At 40.8% G+C, this 21,732-nt stretch overlaps 1 protein-coding gene across 1 annotated transcript in view; it reads right to left on the reverse strand.

Moving 5' to 3' along the window:
• Positions 1–21,732, reverse strand: part of TBC1D19 (TBC1 domain family member 19) — an 885,000-nt gene that overhangs the window by 247,034 nt on the left and 616,234 nt on the right. The window contains exon 13 of the mRNA XM_053704075.1: positions 19,581–19,643. Coding sequence (XP_053560050.1) covers positions 19,581–19,643 — 63 coding nt within the window. The remainder of the gene's footprint in view (positions 1–19,580; positions 19,644–21,732) is intronic.

Below are 21,732 nucleotides of genomic sequence, written 5' to 3' on the forward strand. Positions count from 1 at the left end.
GCAGCTGCAACATCAGCCAAAGAAATTGCAGGCCTGAGAAGATGACCTGAATATAAATAGGCTTTCCTTAGATAAGATTCAAGTTTCCTATCTAAAGGATCTTTAAAAGAAGGAATACTTCTGTCGGAATAGTAGTACGTTTAGCAAGAGTAGAGATAGCCCCATCAACTTTGGGGATCTTTTCCCAAAACTCTAAAGTAGCTGCTGGCAAAGGATACAATTTTTTAAACCTTGAAGAAGGAATAAAAGAAGTACCAGGCCTATTCCATTCCTTAGAAATCATATCAGAAATAGCATCAGGAACTGGAAAAACCTCTGGAGTAACCACAGGAGGTTTATAAACAGAATTTAAACATTTACTAGTTTTAATATCAAGAGGACTAGTTTCCTCCATGTCCAATGTAATCAACACTTCTTTTAACAAAGAACAAATATACTCCATTTTAAATAAATAAGAAGCTTTGTCAGTGTCAATATCTGAGGTAGGATCTTCTGAACCAGATAGATCCTCATCAGAGCAGGATAATTCAGCATGTTGCCGGTCATTTGAAATTTCATCAACTTTATGAGAAGTTTTAAAAGACCTTTTTACGTTTATTTGAAGGCGGGATGGCAGACAAAGGCCCCTATTTAAGAAAGGTCTTGCGGACCTGATCCGACACTGCGGATCAGGTCCGCAAGACCTCGCTGAATGCGGAGAGCAATACGCTCTCTGTATTCAGCATTGCACCAGCAGCTCACAAGAGCTGCTGATGCAACGCCGCCCCCTGCAGACTCGCGGCAAATCGGCCACTAGCAGGGGGGTGTCAATCAACCTGATCGTACTCGATCTGGTTGATTTTTGGTGTTTCCTGTCCGCCTGCTCAGAGCAGGCGGACAGAGTTATGGAGCTGCGGTCTTTAGACCGCAGCTCCATAACTTGTGTTTCTGGCGAGTCTGAAGACTCGCCAGAAACATGGGCCCACAAGCTTCCTACGGAGCTTGTTAAATTTGCCCCAATGCCTACTGAATAGAATCAGAAATAAATTCTTTTAAATTTACAGGTATATCTTGTGCATTAGATTGAGGGAACAGAAACAGGTAATGAACTACTACTGATGGATACATTCTCTGCATGTAAAAGTTTATCATGACAACTATTACAAACCACAGCTGGAGAAATAACCTCCACAAATTTACAACAAATGCACTTAGCTTTGGTAGAACTGTTATCAGACAGCACGGTTCCAACAGTGATTTCTGAGACAGGATCAGATTGAGACATCTTGCAAATGTAAGAGAAAAAAACAATATATAAAGCAAATTTATCAATTTCCTTATATGGCAGTTTCAGGAATGGGAAAAAATGCAAACAGCATAGCCCTCTGATAGAGAAAAAGGCAAGAGACATATAGGAATGGGGTCTTCAATAATGAAAATGTTTGGCGCCAAGTATGACGCACACAAACAGAAAAATATTTTTTGGCGACAATAACCTCCGGAAATGACACACTCGCGTCACAGATGACACAACCTTGTAAAAGACTAGGCGTCAACTAAGACGCCGGAAATGACGAATTTGCGTCAACGAATGTAACTTCGCGCCAAGAATGATGCAATACATTTTGGCATTTTGCGCCCTTGCGAGCCTAATTCTGCCAGCGAATTTAAAAGTCAATCAATTTGAAAAAAAGAGACTAAACCCCAGGTAAGAAATACATTTTACTAAAAAATGCATTTCCCAGATATGAAACTGACAGTCTGCGAAAGGAAATATACTGAAAACCTGAATCATGGCAAATATAAGTACAACACATATATTTAGAACTTTATATAAATACATAAAGTGCCAAACCATAGCTGAGAGTGTCTGAAGTAATGAAAACATACTTACCAAAAGACACCCATCCACATATAGCAGATAGCCAAACCAGTATTGAAACGGTTATCAGTAGAGGTAATGGATGGAGAGTATATCGTCGATCTGAAAAGGGAGGAAGGAGATGAATCTCTACGAACGATAACAGAGAACCTATGAAATAGATCCCCGTTAGGAAAACCATTGCATTCAATAGGTGATACTCCCTTCACATCCCTCTGACATTCACTGTACTCTGAGAGGAATCGGGCTTCAAAATGCTGAGAAGCACATATCAACATAGAAATCTTAGCACAAACTTACTTCACTACCTCAATAGGAGGCAAAGTTTGTAAAACTGAATTGTGGGTGTGGTGATGGGTGTAATTATAGGCATTTTGAGGTTTGGGAAAATTTGCCCCTCATGGTAGGATTGTATAGTCCATACGTCACTAGCTCATGGACTCTTGCCAATTACATGAAAGAAATGGCACTTATGCAAGCACAATATTTATGCTCCACTCAGTAATACCAGCGCACACAAATTTGCACTGGTATTAAAAGTTATGCGCAATGCAGGGAAGCTTTGTGCTCACGAGAGCACGCTTCCATAGGCTCCAATGGGGTAAGTTGCGCAGTGATGGGCATCAAATTTAAAAAAATATATATGTATATGAATATATACATATATATTTATGTGTTTATATGTGTATATACACATATTAACAAATAAATATATATGTATATAAGCATATACATATATACTTCCAGGGAACGCACAGTCCCCATAGACCACTATGCAAAGGCACTTTTCAGTGCCATTTTTATTTTAACACCCCACACCCGTACACTTTAACCCCTTAAAACAGCTTTGTGCAATTCTTTTTTTTAAAATAAAAAAGATACAACTTTTGTTTTTTAAACAAAAACAGAAACAAGCACTTTATTTTGGGGGCAATTGGGGGATATTTAAAAAATTAACCAGAGGTAATTTTTGGAGCTCTAACGGCTACCATGAGCTAACGGTAGCATTAACGAGCCACTTGTAATGGCTGGTTATTTATTGTGCGCCTGTAAACTGAGAATTTGCCCGTTTACTGGCACACAATAAAATAGCGCTCGACTTGTAATCTAGCCCAATGTGTGCTATCATTACAAACCGACATGCAGAGACGTGTGCAAACTCAATGAGCCGGTGTGCGCTAATGTGATATAAGGCATACACAAGCAAAAATTTAAAGGGGAATAGAGCCTTATAACTAAAAAGGAACCATACTAAACAAATACATATTAAATGCTGTCCCCAGGCTACAATGTGCAATAGTGTACAAACTATAAAACGCAAATTGCTAAATGAGTGGCCCTAAATCAAAAAATGTTCTTACCCATAGGCACACAACTACTGAACATCTTTTAACTGGGATCCAGTAGACAAACCAGTGCTGAAACATAACAGAAGAGGATAAGGAATAGGAGTAAACCGATGACCCAACAGTAGGAGGTTAAGGACATGTCCCCAAGATACCTGTGGAAGGCTTGTGACTAACTCCTATTGGGTGTAATTATGCTACTACCACATACTCCCAATACATTCCTCCGTCTAACAGAAGCACTCTGGGGTGAAAAAGGCCTCAAATCAGTCTGAGATTCCCTCTTTACCAGAAGAACTTTAGAAGCAACTTCATTCTTCACCTTCCTCCAGCGGAGGCAAAGACAAGACCAGTTTCTAATAAGATGGGAGACGTTTTATAGATCTCTTGGGGTTTGGAAATCTTTGCCTCCTCCAAGTAGTCCGGAAGAATAACTTCCAGGAGTAATGGATTGTGGACTCATACCACTTGTATGAAAGAAAAAGTGCATAAAGCAATTGTCACATAGTGTTAAAACCTGAAGAGACTTTTTTGGTGGTTGCCTTGGCATCCAGCTGTAAATGAAATGCACTGACATATGGATGATAAATTTAGTTTGCATGTTTGAGCAGTATACAAATATCCCACTGTACTTTTTGTTAACTTTGTCCTGTAATCTCAAGTGAACAGAGTATAAAATAAACAGATATGAAGCTAGACAGAAGGTCACTGTTCAGCTTAATTACATTACAATTGCATAGAGTCCTTACCAACTCTTTAATGAAACAGATCCCAACAACTGTGACTAATTTACATTTAATCAAACAGAGGGGAAAGGAGAGACTGTCATTTTCCTCCATGACATTTATGTTGACATTGCAATCATATTCATCATTAAGAAACTGAAAAATGCAATTTACTTTCAGTACAAGAGATTTGAACTGAACTGTGTAATGTTAGTTAAATTAGTTTTCTTGTGTGCTAAAAGCAGCAGCATATAATTAGGATGTGTTTCCCAAGGTGAAAGTGGTAGCTTTCCTCTTGAATCTTTTTCTATATGTTATTAATATTATAAAATGATAACAGCATTGGGAATTGCTCCTAAATGATCCCATAAAGTTCTCAATTCTTTCAACAAATTAGACAGTTAATTACATAGTTGCTATACTGATTGTTTCTTCAGTTCAAGCACACAGGCTATGCACTACTGTATGATTTGTTTTCAGAAATTGTCTGTTAATAAAGAAGTTATACACATGAGCATTGAAAACAACCAATGTGCAGAAAAAGTGGCACTTCTATGGCTAATTGAAATTAATTCCAGAGAAAAAACTCTCTCCTCCAAACTTGAGATATGTAATTGTAAAGAATATACACTTGCCTGCTTAAGAAATATATTCAACTTGAAACGAAAATCTCAAGGGCTAGATTACAAGTGGAGAGTTAAATTTTTGTGGGCCGGCAAACGGGCAAATTTGCTTGTTTGCAGGTGCACGATAATTAATCAGCCATTACAAATGGCTGGTTATTGCTACCGCGAGATCGCAGTAGTAATTAGGGCTTATAAAATTAGCCAGAGATCAGATCTCTGGTTAATTTTCTAAATGTGCCCCAAATGGCTTCAAAATACAGTACTTTTGGGGTAAAGTTGGCGGGAGTGGGGTGTTAGAAAAAAACTGGCACTTAAAAATGTCTTTACATTGCGGTCTATAGGAACTGTGTCTTACCTGTAAATATATATGTATATGCTTATATACATATATATATTTATGTATTAATATGTGTATATACACATTGTATATACACATACTAACACAAATATATATGTATATACATATATATTTAAAATTGCTGCCATTGCTGCGCTACTTACTCCCTTCGCTGCGCGGAAGTTCTAATGCTGTGTCTGACGGCATCAGAACGAGGCTCCCATAGGAGCCTATGGAAGCACGCTTTCATAAGCGCAATGTTTCCAAGCAATACAAACACGAGGTCGCTTTCACATTGTGTGCACTGGTATTACACAGTGGAGCGAAAATATTGCTTTCATTTAGTGCTCCACTTGTAATCTGGCCCCAAATATTTATAATATTTATATTGGAATATCAGGTTTTTATGATATATTTTCAGATTGTAGGGTCAAACCATTTTAAGTGTCTTATTACAACTATACAAGGGCTTAGTTTTATTTACCACAAACTGACTAAAAGGTAGTAAGATTACTTTAAAATATTGAAACTCTGTAGGAATCCAAAATCCGTTCTTAGGTACCTAAGAGAAGCATATATTTAAAGAGATGTATAATACATTGTAATATATCCATATAACAATAAATCTTTTAAAAGTATTGGACAGTAAAACATAATTTATTCTTACCTGATAAATTTATTTATTTCTTGACACAGTGAGTCCACGGATCATCTTAATTACTGTTGGGAATATCACTCCTAACCAGCAGGAGGAGGCAAAGAGCACCACAGCAAAAGCTGTTAAATATCACTCCCCTACCCACAATCCCCAGTCATTCGACCAAAGAGAGAGGAGAAAGAAAGTAATCTAAGGTGCAGAGGTGCCTGAAGTTTATAAAGAAGCAAACTGTCTGAAAAACAAGACGGGCAGTAGACTCACCGTGTCAAGAAATAAGTACATTTATCAGGCAAGAATAAATTATGTTTTCTTTCTAATGACACCGTGAGTCCACGGATCATCTTAATTACTGTTGGGAACCAATACCCAAGCTAGAGGACACGGATGATAAGGCAGGGACAAGACAGTTAACCTAAACAGAATGCACAACTGCTTGAAGAACCTTTCTCCCAAAAGAAGCCTCTGCTGAAAGTATCAAAAGTATCAAATTTGTAAAATTTAGAAAAAGTATGCAAAGATAACCAAGTCGCAGCCTTGCAAAGCTGATCTACAGAAGCTCCATTTTTGAAAGTCCAAGAGAATGAAACAGCCCTCGTGAATTGAGCCATGATTCTCTCAGGAGGCTGCTGACCAGAAGTCTCATATGCCAATCGAATAACACTCCTCAACCAACAAGAAAGAGAGGTAGCCGTAGCTTTCTTAACCTTACGCTTCCCAGAAAAAACAACAAATAAAGAAGAAGACTGGCGAAAATCCTTAGTCGCCTGCAAATAATATTTCAATGCACGAACCACATCCAGGTTGTGCAACAAACGCTCCTTATGAGAAAAAGTATTAGGACACAAAGAAGGAACAACAATCTCTTGATTAATATTCTTATCAGAAACAACCTTAGGAAGAAAACCCAAGGCAGTACGCAGAACTACCTTATCAGAGTAAAAAATAAGAAAAGGCGATTCATACTGTAAAGCTGAAAGCTCTGAAACTCTTCGAGCCAAAGAAATAACCACCAGAAACAAAACCTTCCAAGATAACATCTTATTATCCAAAGAATGCATAGGTTCAAACGGAGCCTGTTGGAGGACTCTAAGAACCAAATTAAGACTCCAAGGTGGAGTAGTAGACTTAAACACAGGCCGGATTCTTACCAAGGCCTGACAAAAAGAATGAACATCTGGCACATCCGCTAGGGTCTTGTGCAATAAAATAGATAAAGCAGAAATTTGACCCTTCAGGGTACTAGCAGATAAACCTTTCTCCAAACCCTCCTGGAGAAAAGACAAAATCCTAGGAATCCTAACTCTACTCCATGAGAAGCCTTTGGATTCACATCAATACAAATATTTACGCCAAATCTTATAATAAATCTTTCTAGTCACAGGCTCACGAGCCTGAATCATAGTCTCAATGACTGACTCAGAAAAACCACGCTTAGAAAGAATCAAGCGTTCAATCTCCAAGCAGTCAGCTTCAGAGAAATGAGATTTGGATGAAGGAAGGGACCCTGCAGAAGCAGGTCCTTCCTTAAAGGGACACTGAACCCAAACTTTTTCTTTCGTGATTCAGATAGAGCATGACATTTTAAGCAACTTCCTAATTTACTCCTATTATTAAATTTTCTTAATTCTCTCAATATCTTTATTTGAAATGCAAGAATGTAAGTTAAGATGCCGGCCCATTTTTGGTGAACAACCTGGGTTGTTCTTGCTGATTGGTGGATAAATTCATCCACCAATAAAAAAGTGCTGTCCAGAGTTCTTAATTAAAAAAAGGCTTAGATACATTATTTTTCAAATAAAAATAGCAAGAGAACGAAGAAAAATTGATAATAGGAGTAAATTAGAAAGTTGCTTAAAATTGCATGCTCTATCTGAATCACGAAAGAACAAATTTGGGTTCAGTATCCCTTTAATGGAAGATGCCAAGGTGGAACGGAAGACATCTCCACCAGAGCTGCAAACCAGATACTGCGAGGCCACGCCGGAGCAATGAGAATCACCGATGCCCTCTCTTGTTTGACCCGAGGAAGAAGAGCAAACGGAGGGAACACATATGCCAGACTGAAAGTCCAAGGAACTGCCAGAGCATCTATCAGAACAGCATGAGGATCCTTTGACCTCGACCCGTACCTCAGGAGCTTGGCATTCGGATGAGATTCCATGAGATCCAACTCCAGCTGCTCCCAACTGAGAATCAAGCTGAAAAATACCTCTGGATGAAGTTCCCACTCCCCCAGATGAAAAGTCTGTGTGCTCAGAAAATCCGCTTCCCAATTGTCCACCCCTGGAATGTGGATAGCAGACAGACAACAGTTTTGAATCTCCGCCCACTGAATAATCTTGGCTACCTCTGTCATGACCAAGAAACTCAGAGTCCTCCCTGATGATTGATGTAAGCCACTGACGTTATGTTGTCCGACTGAAACCTGATAAACTGGGTTGAAGCTAGCTGAGGCCAGGCTAGAAGAGCTTTGAAAATTGCTCTAAGTTCCAAAACATTTATTGGGGGAACCGACTCCTCCCGAGTCCATAGACCCTGAGCCCTTAATCCAACCCAGACAGCACCCCAGCCCAGCAAACTGGCATCCGTGGTTACAATCACCCAGGCAGGTCTGTGAAAGCAAGTTCCCTGAGAGAGAAGATCCTGAAACAACCACCATGGAAGAGAATCTCTGGACATCTGATCTAGAACAATCTTTGGAGATAGATCCGTATAATCCCCGTTCCACTGCCTGAGCAAGCATAACTGCAGAGGTCTGAGATGGAACCGAGCAAACGGAATGATGTCCATGACTGAAACCATCAGACCAATAACCTCCATGCACTGATCAACTGACGGCAGAGGAAGGGACTGAAGAGCAAGACACGTATTGAAAATCTTTGACTTTCTTGCTTCTGTTAGAAAAATATTCATCTCTAGAGAATCTATAATGGTCCCCAAAAATACCACTCTTGTAGCCGGAATTTAGGAACTTTTCCTAAATTCACCTTCCAACCGTGGAAGCGCAGAAAATAACTCTGTGTGGGAGTTTGCTAGTTGAAAAGACGGAGCCTGAACTAGAATGTCGTTCAAATAAGGAGCCACTGCAACACCCTTCAATCGAAGCACCGCCAACAATGCTCCCAGGACCTTTGAAAAATTTCTGGGAGCTGTTGCCAGACCAAAAGGAAGAGTTACAAACTGAAAATATTTGTCTAGAAATGCAAATCTTAGGAACCTGTGATGATCCCTGTGAATGGGAATATGCAGATATGCATCCTTTAGATCCACTGTGGTCATGAACTGACCTTCCTGAACCAAAGGAAGAATAGAACGAATAGTTTCCATCTTGAAAGACGGAACCCTAAGAAACTTGTTTACACTCTTGAGATCAAAAATAGGTCTGAAATTTCCCTTCTTTTTGGGAACAACGAAGAGATTGGAATAAGAACCCAGACCCTGTTCCTGAACTGGAACAAAAACTGTCACACCCATGTCAGAAAGATTCTGAGCACAATGTAAGAACGACTTTTATCTGGTTTACAGATAACCTGGAGAGAAGAAACCTGCTTCTGAGAGGAAAATTCTTGAATTCCAGTTTGTAACCCTGGGACACGATATCTACCACCCAGGAATCCTGAACATCTCAAACCCAAGCTTGGGCGAAGAAAGAGAGTTTGCCCCCCACAAAATCCATTCCCATATCGGGGGCAGACCCTTCATGCTGATTTTGAGTCAGCAACAAGCTTCCTGGACTGCTTCCCCTTATTCCAAGACTAATTTGACTTCCAAGATGGCTTGGACTGTTCCTGCTTGGAGGAAGAGGAGGAAGATTTACCAGAGAAGTTACAAAAGGAAAAAAAATTTTCTGCCGACCCTTCTGTTTATTTCTTTTATCCTGAGGAAGAGAATGCCCCTTCCCTCCCGTAATATCAGAAATAATCTCAGCCAAACCTGGCCCAAACAAGGTCTTACCCTTGTAAGGAATAGATAAAAGCTTAGACTTAGAGGACACATCCGCAGACCAGGATTTGAACCATAAAGTTCTGCGAGCCTAAATAGCAAAACCAGAAATTTTAGCTCCCAACTTGATGACCTGTAGAAAAGCATCTGCAATAAAGGAATTAGCCAACTTCAAAGCCTTGATTCTATCTTAAATTTATTCAAGAGGAGTATCTTGCTGAATAGAATCAGACAATGCATCAAACCAATATGCCGCCGCACTAGTAACCATAGCAATACATGCAGCTGGCTGCCATTGATACCCCTGGTGTACATAAATCTTTTTAAGCAAAGCTTCCAACTTCTTATCCATAGGATTTTTAAAGGAATAGCTGTCCTCAATAAGAATAGTGGTCATCTTGGTCAGAGTGGAAACTGCTCCCTCCACCTTAGGAACCATCGCCAAGATTCCTTAATAGAATCAGCAATAGGAAATATCTTCCTGAAAATTGGAGAAAGGGAAAAAGGAATCCCAGGCTTCTACCATTCTTGTGCAATAATATCTGAAATACGATCTGGTATAGGAAAAACTTCCACCAAGGAAGGGACATAAAAAAACTATATTAAGTTTACTAGATTTCTTAGGAATAACCATGACTGACGCCTCAGAGTCATCCAAGGTAGCCAAAACCTCCTTGAGTAACAAACGGAGGTGCTCCAGCTTAAACCTAAAGGAAACAACTTCAGGTTCAGAAGAAGGATTTACCCTATCAGAATCCGAGATCTCACCCTCAGATGCTACTGAAGTATTTTCCTCCTCAGACTTATGAGAAGAAACACTAGACACAAATGCAACAGAATCAGAAACCTTATACTTCCTCTTGCGCTTCCCCTGTAACATAGGAAAATCAGACAAAGCCTCAGATACTGCCAAGGATATATGTGTAGCCATATCCTGCAAGGAAAAACCAACCTGAGACGAAACACAGGGCACTGCAGAAGATTGGGACATATGAGGAGAAAGCTGTGGATTAGCCTGAACAGGAGACTCCGCCCTAGACAATGAAGGCTTAGAATCAAAAAGTCTATCCTTGTAATGTAATGTTCTCTCAATACAAGAGGAACAAAAAGGGATAGGAGGCTCAACATTAGTATTTAAACATAGAGAACAAGCAACAGTTTGCAAGGCCTCTTGGTCCATATTATTCCAAAGGAAAAAACCTTAATCAATACAAAATTCAAATCAGAATTTTAATGAAACAATAAAACGTTACTGTCCCTTTAAATTTTAAACATTTTTTTTTAATATTTTTTTTTAAACTAGAAAATCCTTAAATAAACTGCACAATAAGTCTCGGAGCAACAATTTTTCACAAAATGAATACAAAAAGAGACACAAACGTTATAGTCCATGAAATTCAGACAGAAACTTAAATATAAACAGAGCAACAGCCCCACAAAAAACAATAGGCAACCTCCACACCTCAGCAGAGCTTGCTGAGGTGTGGAGGTTGCCTGTTGTTTTTTTGTCAGAAAATGATCCGCACCCCCACACAGCCTCACCGGAGAGAACGCTGAACCACCTCTGAGGAGCTATGCAACAGAGCTGCAACATCCAGAAACCACAGGAAACAGTTAGAAGGGTGCCAAAAACGTCCTTGCTATTTCAGATAAGCCTGTCTATTGTGGGCGTAGCCTAACAAACCTCCCGGTAGCCATTAATACACAAACAAAAACATGTACACCAAAGTGAAGACATAATAAACTGAGCCAAACATCCCCAGTGCCTGCAAAACTGCCATAGAATAAACCGTTAACCTAGAAGGCTGATTGTATATTTAGACAGAATTAACTGTCAAAGTGCCAAATTCTCCTATATCAAAACAAGGAAAGAAATAGGCACTTAACTCAAAAATCTGTCCGGCAGCAGGACAGCTCACTTGGTATGAGAGGGGCTTCCTACCTCACATGGACCTGTGGGAAAAAAAAAAAGGCTGAGTAAACTTACTCAAACTTTCAACCAAGGGCAGCATGAAATTACTTGGGAGGCCCAGCGGGGATTATACCCGACAAGTTTCCAAATGATTAAAAAGCCACCACTTGCTCTACTGAAGAGACTGACATGGACTACGGCTAAACCCCAAAGAAAACCAGAGCAAACTTGCTCTGCTTAAAAAATAAACTCTTGATTGAAGGATCAGACACCTATCTTTACCCCTCCTTGCAACTGATGCAAGCAAAGAGAATGACTGGGGATTGTGGGTAGGGGGAGTGGTATTTAACAGCTTTTGTTGTGGTGCTCTTTGCCTCCTCCTGCTGGTCAGGAGTGGTATTCCCAACAGTAATTAAGATGATTAGTGGACTCACCATGTCATTAGAAAGAAAACATAATTTATGCTTACCTGATAAATTTATTTCTCTTGTAGTATATCCAGTCCACGGATCATCCATTACTTGTGGGATATTCTCCTTCCCAACAGGAAGTTGCAAGAGGATCACCCACAGCAGAGCTGCTATATAGCTCCTCCCCTAACTGTCATATCCAGTCATTCAACCGAAAACAAACAGAGAAAGGAGAAACCATAGAGTGCAGTGGTGACTGTAGTTTAATTAAAATTTAGACCTGCCTTAAAAGGACAGGGCGGGCCGTGGACTGGATACACTACAAGAGAAAATTTTTTATCAGGTAAGCATAAATTATGTTTTCTCTTGTTAAGTGTATTCAGTCCACGGATCATCCATTACTTGTGGGATACCAATACCAAAGCTAAAGTACACAGATGATGGGAGGGACAAGGCAGGATTAAGCAAAAGGAACCACTGCCTGAAGAACCTTTCTCCCAAACACAGCAAAAGTATCAAATTTGTAAAATTTTGAAAAAGTGTGAAGCAAAGACCAAGTCGCAGCCTTGCAAATCTGTTCAACAGAGGCCTCATTTTTGAAGGCCCAGGTGGAAGCCACATCTCTAGTAGAATTAGCTGTAATCCTTTCAGGGGGCTGCTGTCCAGCAGTCTCATAGGCTAGGCTTATTACGCTCCGAAGCCAAAAGGAAAGAGAGGTTGCCGAAGCTTTTTGACCTCTCCTCTGTCCAGAGTAAACGACAAACAGGAAAGATGTTTGACGAAAATCCTTAGTAGCTTGTAAGTAAAACTTCAAGGCACGGACTACGTCCAGATTATGTAAAAGACGTTCCTTCTTTGAAGAAGGATTAGGGCACAACGATGGAACAAAAATCTCTTGATTGATATTCTTGTTAGAAACCACCTTAGGTAAAAACCCAGGTTTGGTACGCAGAACTACCTTATCTGCATGAAAAATCAGATAGGGAGAATCACATTGTAAGGCAGATAGCTCAGAGACTCTCCGAGCCGAAGAAATAGCCATCAAAAACAGAACTTTCCAAGATAAAAGTTTAATATCAATGGAATGAAGGGGTTCAAACGGAACTCCTTGAAGAACCTTAAGAACCAAGTTTAAGCTCCACGGGGGAGCAACAGGTTTAAACACAGGCTTAAATCTAACCAAAGCCTGGCAAAATGCCTGGACGTCTGGAACCTCTGCCAGACGCTTGTGCAAAAGAATAGACAGAGCAGAAATCTGTCCCTTTAAGGAACTAGCTGATAATCCTTTGTCCAAGCCCTCTTGGAGAAAAGACAATATCCTAGGAATCCTAACTTTACTCCATGAGTAAGTCTTGGATTCACACCAATAAAGATATTTACTCCATATCTTGTGGTAGATTTTCCTGGTAACAGGCTTTCGTGCCTGTATTAAAGTATCAATGACTGACTCAGAGAAGCCACGCTTTGATAGAATCAAGCGTTCAATCTCCATGCAGTCAGTCTCAGAGAAATTAGATTTGGATGATGGAAAGGACCTTGTATCAGAAGGTCCTGTCTTAGAGGCAGAGTCCATGGTGGAAAGGATGACATGTCCACTAGGTCTGCATACCAAGTCCTGCGTGGCCACGCAGGTGCTATCAGAATCACTGATGCTCTCTCCTGTTTGATTTTGGCAATCAGTCGAGGGAGCAGAGGAAACGGTGGAAACACATAAGCCAGGTTGAAGAACCAAGGCGCTGCTAGCGCATCTATCAGCGTCGCTTCTGTGTCCCTGGACCTGGATCCGTAACAAGGAAGCTTGGCGTTCTGGCGAGACGCCATGAGATCCAACTCTGGTTTGCCCCAACGATGAATCAACTGAGCAAACACCTCCGGATGGAGTTCCCACTCCCCCGGATGGAAAGTCTGACGACTTAGAAAATCCGCCTCCCGGTTCTCCACGCCTGGGATATGGATTGCTGACAGGTGGCAAGAGTGGTACTCTGCCCAGCGAATTATTTTTGAGACTTCTAACATCGCTAGGGAACTCCTGGTTCCCCCTTGATGGTTGATGTAAGCCACAGTCGTGATGTTGTCCGACTGAAATCTGATGATCCTCAGTGTTGCTAACTGAGGCCAAGCCAGAAGAGCATTGAATATCGCTCTTAACTCCAGAATATTTATTGGAAGGAGTTTCTCCTCCTGAGTCCACGATCCCTGTGCCTTCAGGGAATTCCAGACTGCACCCCAACCTAGAAGGCTGGCATCTGTTGTTACAATTGTCCAATCGGGCCTGCGAAAGGTCATACCCTTGGACAGGTGTACCCGAGACAACCACCAGAGAAGAGAATCTCTGGTCTCTTGATCCAGATTTAGCAGAGGGGACAAATCTGTGTAATCCCCATTCCACTGACTCAGCATGCATAATTGCAGCGGTCTGAGATGAAGGCGCGCAAATGGCACTATGTCCATTGCCGCTACCATTAAGCCGATTACCTCCATACACTGAGCTACCGAAGGGCGCAGAATGGAGTGAAGAACACGGCAAGCATTTAGAAGTTTTGATAACCTGGACTCCGTCAGGTAAATTTTCATTTCTACAGAATCTATAAGAGTCCCTAAGAAGGAGACTCTTGTGAGTGGGGATAGAGAACTCTTTTCCTCGTTCACTTTCCACCCGTGCGACCTCAGAAATGCCAGAACTATCTCTGTATGAGACTTGGCAACTTGAAAGCTTGACGCCTGTATTAGGATGTCGTCTAGATACGGAGCCACCGCTATGCCTCGCGGTCTTAGAACCGCCAGAAGTGAGCCCAGAACCTTTGTAAAGATTCTCGGGGCTGTAGCCAACCCGAAGGGAAGAGCTACAAATTGGTAATGCCTGTCTAGAAAGGCAAACCTTAGAAACCGATGATGATCTTTGTGAATCGGTATGTGAAGGTAGGCATCCTTTAAGTCCACTGTGGTCATGTACTGACCTTCTTGGATCATGGGTAGGATGGTCCGAATAGTTTACATTTTGAAAGATGGAACTCTGAGGAATTTGTTTAAGATCTTTAGATCCAAAATTGGTCTGAAGGTTCCCTCTTTTTTGGGAACCACAAACAGATTTGAATAAAAACCCTGTCCTTGTTCAGTCCGCGGAACTGGATGGATCACTCCCATAACTAGGAGGTCTTGCACACAGCGTAGGAATGCCTCTTTCTTTATCTGATTTGCAGATAGCCTTGAAAGATGAAATCTCCCTTGTGGAGGGGAAGCTTTGAAGTCCAGAAGATATCCCTGAGATATTATCTCCAACGCCCAGGGATCCTGAAAATCTCTTGTCCACGCCTGGGCGAAGAGAGAAAGTCTGCCCCCTACTAGATCCGTCGCCGGATAGGGGGCCGTTCCTTCATGCTGTCTTAGAGGCAGCAGCAGGCTTTCTGGCCTGCTTGCCTTTGTTCCAGGACTGGTTAGGTTTCCAGGCCTGCTTAGATTGAGCAAAAGTTCCCTCTTGTTTTGAAGCAGAGGAAGTTGATGCTGCACCTGCCTTGAAATTTCAAAAGGCACGAAAATTAGACTGTTTGGCCTTTGCTTTGGCCCTGTCCTGAGGAAGGGTGTGACCCTTACCTCCAGTAATGTCAGCAATAATTTCCTTCAAACCAGGCCCGAATAAGGTCTGCCCCTTGAAAGGAATGTTGAGTAATTTAGACTTCGAAGTCACGTCAGCTGACCAGGATTTAAGCCATAGCGCCCTACGCGCCTGGATGGCGAATCCGGAATTCTTAGCCGTTAGTTTAGTCAAATGAACAATGGCATCAGAAACAAATGAGTTAGCTAGCTTAAGTGTTCTAAGCTTGTCAATAATTTCAGTCAATGGAGCTGTATGGATGGCCTCTTCCAGGGCCTCAAACCAGAATGCCGCCGCGGCCGTGACAGGCGCAATGCATGCAAGGGGCTGTAAAATAAAACCTTGATGAATAAACATTTTCTTAAGGTAACCCTCCAATTTTTTATCCATTGGATCTGAAAAAGCACAACTGTCCTCAACCGGGATAGTAGTACGCTTTGCTAAAGTAGAAACTGCTCCCTCCACCTTAGGGACCGTCTGCCATAAGTCCCGTGTAGTGGCGTCTATTGGAAACATTTTTCTAAATATAGGAGGTGGGGAAAAAGGCACCCCCGGTCTATCCCACTCCTTGCTAATAATTTCTGTAAGCCTTTTAGGTATAGGAAAAACATCAGTACACACCGGTACCGCATAGTATTTATCCAGCCTACACAATTTCTCTGGTACTGCAACTGTGTTACAGTCATTCAGAGCAGCTAATACCTCCCCAAGCAACACACGGAGGTTCTCAAGCTTAAATTTAAAATTAGAAATCTCTGAATCAGGTTTCCCCGAATCAGAGATGTCACCCACAGACTGAAGCTCTCCGTCCTCATGATCTGCATATTGTGACGCAGTATCAGACATGGCCCTTACAGCATCTGCGCGCTCTATATTTCTCCTAACCCCAGAGCAATCGCGCTTGCCTCTTAATTCAGGCAACCTGGATAATACCTCTGACAGGGTATTATTCATGATTGCAGCCATGTCCTGCAAGGTAAACGCTATGGGCGTCCCTGATGTAATTGGCGCCATATTAGCGTGCATCCCCTGAGCGGGAGGCGAAGGGTCTGACACGTGGGGAGAGTTAGTCGGCATAACTTCCCCCTCGTCAGAATCTTCTGGTGATATTTCTTTTATAGTTAAAGACTGATCTTTACTGTTTAAGGTGAAATCAATACATTTAGTACACATTCTCCTATGGGGCTCCACCATGGCTTTCAAACATAATGAACAAGCAGTTTCCTCTGTGTCAGACATGTTTAAACAGACTAGCAATGAGACAAGCAAGCTTGGAAAACACTTTAAACAAGTTTACAAGCAATATAAAAAACGTTACTGCACCTTTAAGAAACACAAATTTTGTCAAAATTTGAAATAACAGTGAAAAAAGGCAGTTACACTAACAAAATTTTTACAGTGTATGTAACAAGTTAGCAGAGCATTGCACCCACTTGCAAATGGATGATTAACCCCTTAATACCCAAAACTGAATAATAAAAGACAAAAACGTTTTTTTTTTTTTTTTTTCAAACAGTCACAACAACTGCCACAGCTCTACTGTGGCTTTTTACCTCCCTCAAAAACGACTTTAAAGCCTTTTGAGCCCTCCAGAGAAGTCCTGGATCATGCAGAGGGAAGCTGAATGTCTCTGTCAGTATTTTTATCTGCACAGAAAAGCACTAAAAAAGGCCCCTCCCACTCATATTACAACAGTGGAAAGCCTAAGGAAACTGTTACTAGGCAAAATTCAAGCCAGCCATGTGGAAAAAAACTAGGCCCCAATAAGTTTTATCACCAAATACATATAAAAATGATTAAACATGCCAGCAAACGTTTTATATTACATTTTTATAAGAGTATGTATCTCTGTTAATAAGCCTGATACCAGTCGCTATAACTGCATTTAAGGCTTTACTTACATTAGTTCGGTATCAGCAGCATTTTCTAGCAAATTCCATCCCTAGAAAAATATTAACTGCACATACCTTATTGCAGGAAAACCTGCACGCCATTCCCTCTCTGAAGTTACCTCACTCCTCAGAATATGTGAGAACAGCCATGGATCTTAGTTACTTCTGCTAAGATCATAGAAAACGCAGGCAGATTCTTCTTCTAAATACTGCCTGAGATAAACAGTACACTCCGGCACCATTTAAAAATAACAAACTTTTGATTGAAGAATAAACTAAGTATAAAACACCACACTCCTCTTACGACCTCCATCTTGGTTGAGGCTTGCAAGAGAATGACTGGGTATGACAGTTAGGGGAGGAGCTATATAGCAGCTCTGCTGTGGGTGATCCTCTTGCAACTTCCTGTTGGGAAGGAGAATATCCCACAAGTAATGGATGATCCGTGGACTGGATACACTTAACAAGAGAAAAGTATTTTTTTCCGTTATTGTGCAGTATGTGCACAATTGAAGGGGGTATTTAGTCTCAACTTTTGTGTAGCCAATTCCAACTATATATTTTTTTTTTAAAAGAAACATCACAGTGTTGCTTCTAAATCACACGCATCTCTAGTGTCATTCACTTTACTGTAGCACCCTCTCTCGTTGTCACTACGGTCAAAATCTTTCTCATGCGTCTAAGTGTATGCCACAATCTATGAATTCCAAAGACACAACATGAGTAAGTGCACAGTGAAGAAGAAAATCTGCTACTATTACATAAAAACGCCTTCCAAATGACTATACAATGAAAAGAACAATTAAAAAAACGCGATGAAGCTTTTTATCAGCTGCAAGTGAGTATTTTCCATTAAGACAGGCTAATCCATTGTTTGAAGTGCTACAATGTTTTGGTGTTTTCTATACAAAAGAGGGAAATTAGCTGAAGATTGATCAAATTGATGTTTTGCAAGAGTTTGGGAAGCTAAAAAACGTAAACATTTATGTTAGAGGACACTTACAAGTTAATTCTTCTTTGTGCATAGCCCTTGGTGTATCAATGGAGTTTGTTGACTTGGAAATGCCCTGAAAGGCAGCAAGAAGGACCAACAACAGAAGGAAGTTGTTTATTTACTTTTAAAATGTATAGTTCTTTTCATTTATAATAAATATCAATGGTTGGGACCACTGAAATTGCTTTAGTATTGCATACAATTGTGGAATCCAGTAATTATCCTCTAAAGTATATAGTGGTTCCCCTTTGTAGAAACCATTAGCAATTGATTGTGGCGCAAACAATTGTCATGGGAACAATGGGCCTTTCCAATAATGCAAAGCTAAAAGAGGGCCAACCCTACTTTCTTCATCTGAGCGAGCAAACAAACACGTTGGAGCAGGGCGCAAAGTCAGCCAACCTAACTTAACCTCTTCTAGGAAGCGTTTGTACCTACTGTGCAGTTGAGGCTTTTTATATACCAGTACAGATATGGTTCTACAAGAGTGATTGAAAATGCATTTCAGTAAATAGGTGTCAGTGACCTTTCCAGAAAAGATTTTACTGACCACCCAGCTAAATTTAACTAGATTTCTGTCCAATGTTTGTTGCACAAATTATCATAAAATCAATATAATTTAAGCTGAGCAATTAAAATATTGTTTTAGATAGCAGAGAAGTACAATACTTGCCATTCTGGCAACTTCATAATGCCAGCCGACTGGCAACTTTTTCTGTGAACACTGGGTGTGTAGCTAAGAGATATTAGAATGGCACATGAGCTATGCAAAGCCCTGATTCTGAACCACAAATAAATATAAGATATATATATATATATATATATATATATATATATATATATAGTAGTATAAGGCAAAGTGCACTCCAGATTTTAGTCCATAACCGCCTTGGGTGCTATATCAAAATTACAATAGCATCGAAACATGAAGCACTCCAAAGGTCTTGTATACTGATCACCTTAATTTGTGAACGTTTTCGGGCATAAAATAGCCCGTCCTCAGACTTACAAAGTTTACAAACTTTGTAAGTCTGAGGACGGGCTATTTTATGCCCGAAAACGTTCACAAATAAAGGTGATCAGTATACAAGACCTTTGGAGTGCTTCATGTTTCGATGCTATTGTAATTTTGATATAGCACCCAAGGCGGTTATGGACTAAAATCTGGAGTGCACTTTGCCTTATACTACTATATATATATAAATAGTGTGTAGGGCACTGCACTCACTTCTCATAAAATCATTTTATATATATAGGAATATTATTACTCTCATATTAGCAGTACCTGATAAAGGTAATCTTCAAATACAAAGTAGTAGTCATCGTTACTTGCTGTTAACTTCACATCCTATTAAAGACATCAAGAATAAAATATTAAATATTACATTTTTCAAATAATATTCAGGTAATATAGCACTAGCATATATATATATATATATATATATATATAAACACACACACACACACACACAATGGGGTGGAAAATATCACTATGGTTTACTAGCCTGGGGTTAAAAGCTACTAGCCCAGAGGGAAAAAGTTACTAATCCACTCTATGTTAAAGATAGGAAAAAATCAAATTTTTAAGTCATCTGCTGCAGTTTCTAAGTCGTCCGAGACAAGTGGACCACTGGAAATTTCAAGCCCTGTATATATATATGTACATACATACACATAAACGACTGCACTGTCTGGAGTAAAAAGTAGCTTTTATTGATTACAATTAAAAACAGGGAAGAAACATGACGTTTGGATGCCCTACTGGCAAAAGTAACCTTTTTGTATTTTCTTTATTCAAAAGAAAACATGACACTCTTTGGGAGCAGGTTCCTGTTTGATCCATTATATGGTTTATTGTTCAATTGCTCACACCTGGGGAATAAAACTCATGAAATGCCAGTCAATCATAAATAAAAACGTTAAAAACAATTAATCATCTAATGCAAACAATAGAATATCTCTTGTTTTCAGGGGGAGCCCCCTCGGGTATAGAAAAGGATTCCACTTAATTTATGATGATTTTGCTGAATTTGTAAATCAAATAAATGTTGTACTTCATCTGTTCTCAGCCAATAAATGGACCAAAGTCCAACTTCAGTCCCTTAGGTTTTTCGCTTCAATTACGTTCCTAATAAACTATGGCTCCTATGACTCATGACACTCTCCAATCAGATTAAGGCCTTACCCGGAAGCAGGGTGGACGTGCGAGACTGCACACGGAGCGTTTCTCTGAAACATACACCTGCTACCTCTTATTGTTCACACAGGTAGAGTTATAAAACTCAGGATGTTTGCATTATAAAATGACTTCCTTTGGGACATCACCACGGTGGTGTTCACCAGCTTGACACTTGGGGACATTTGATAAAGATGCCAGTAGGGGACTTCCGGTGGGCGGGCATTGCGGATAGAAGCAGGACTGAGGAGCTCCGTGCATTCAGGCTCCTAATACTGTGACACAGTCCAGCAAAGTGCCCGATAAAGCTACATACCTTGGCAGGGTAATACAAATACCTCTGCCCGGACCAAGTTCAGCAAGGAGCATGTAAGACCTGCTCCCTCATCGGCAAGAGCCGTGGACATATCATCTGGCAAGGGATCACGGCTGCGATCAGAGTGAAAAACCCTTCAGGGATATAGCGGAGGTATAAAAGAGGGCTCAGACCTACCAGGAAACAGCCACCCGCGGTCGTAAACCGACCCCCCTGAGACAGACATACATAGCGGGACTGGCAACTGGTGAGCTGTGTAGCAAGAGGACGGCCGCCATCTTGTCTGACTGCTGTGCTGTGGTGCTGTAAGACAGGGACACTATAGATCCCCATCGTGAAACACTGCAACAACACTTACTGGGCTCTTTGGAGGGGGAGAGAAGTGAGGAACTACTTTAAGGGTGCAGTCGGAATAAACTGCAAACATAACCCTACATAAGGAACTGTTCTCTGGGGTCTGACTAGCTCCTTGGCGACAACAGTCACAGCTTAACTAAACAACTCTCTTGGGAGCTCTCTGGTACACACCGCTACAGGCCTGTAACAATATACCCTCTTCTAATTCACTATAGAAACGTTGAGAGTTTGAGAAGCCATCTGTCACCTATAAAAATAGACAGTCAGCAAATCGGACTTGGGGGGGCAATCTGAGGGTAATTGAATCCCTTCTACAAGCAGACACCAGTAAGAGAAAACCACTTTTATTAAGGGGGGAAGGGGAAAAGACAAGGAAAAAGGAGGAAAATTTGCATATCATCAAGCAGTAACACTCCCCAGACATGTGGGTGCAAGACAGTAGATCAGAGACACGCCAGTCTACCCCTCCCATAGGGAATCTTTTTTTATATGGTCTGCATACATGGCAATGCCGTAAAACAAATATACTCCCCCCAAGACCCCCCCCCCCCCCCCCGCAGAATCATCTTTGGTTTAATGGGCGCTGAA

This window comes from Bombina bombina, chromosome 2, assembly GCF_027579735.1.
Source record: "Bombina bombina isolate aBomBom1 chromosome 2, aBomBom1.pri, whole genome shotgun sequence".
Classification (NCBI taxonomy): domain Eukaryota; kingdom Metazoa; phylum Chordata; class Amphibia; order Anura; family Bombinatoridae; genus Bombina; species Bombina bombina.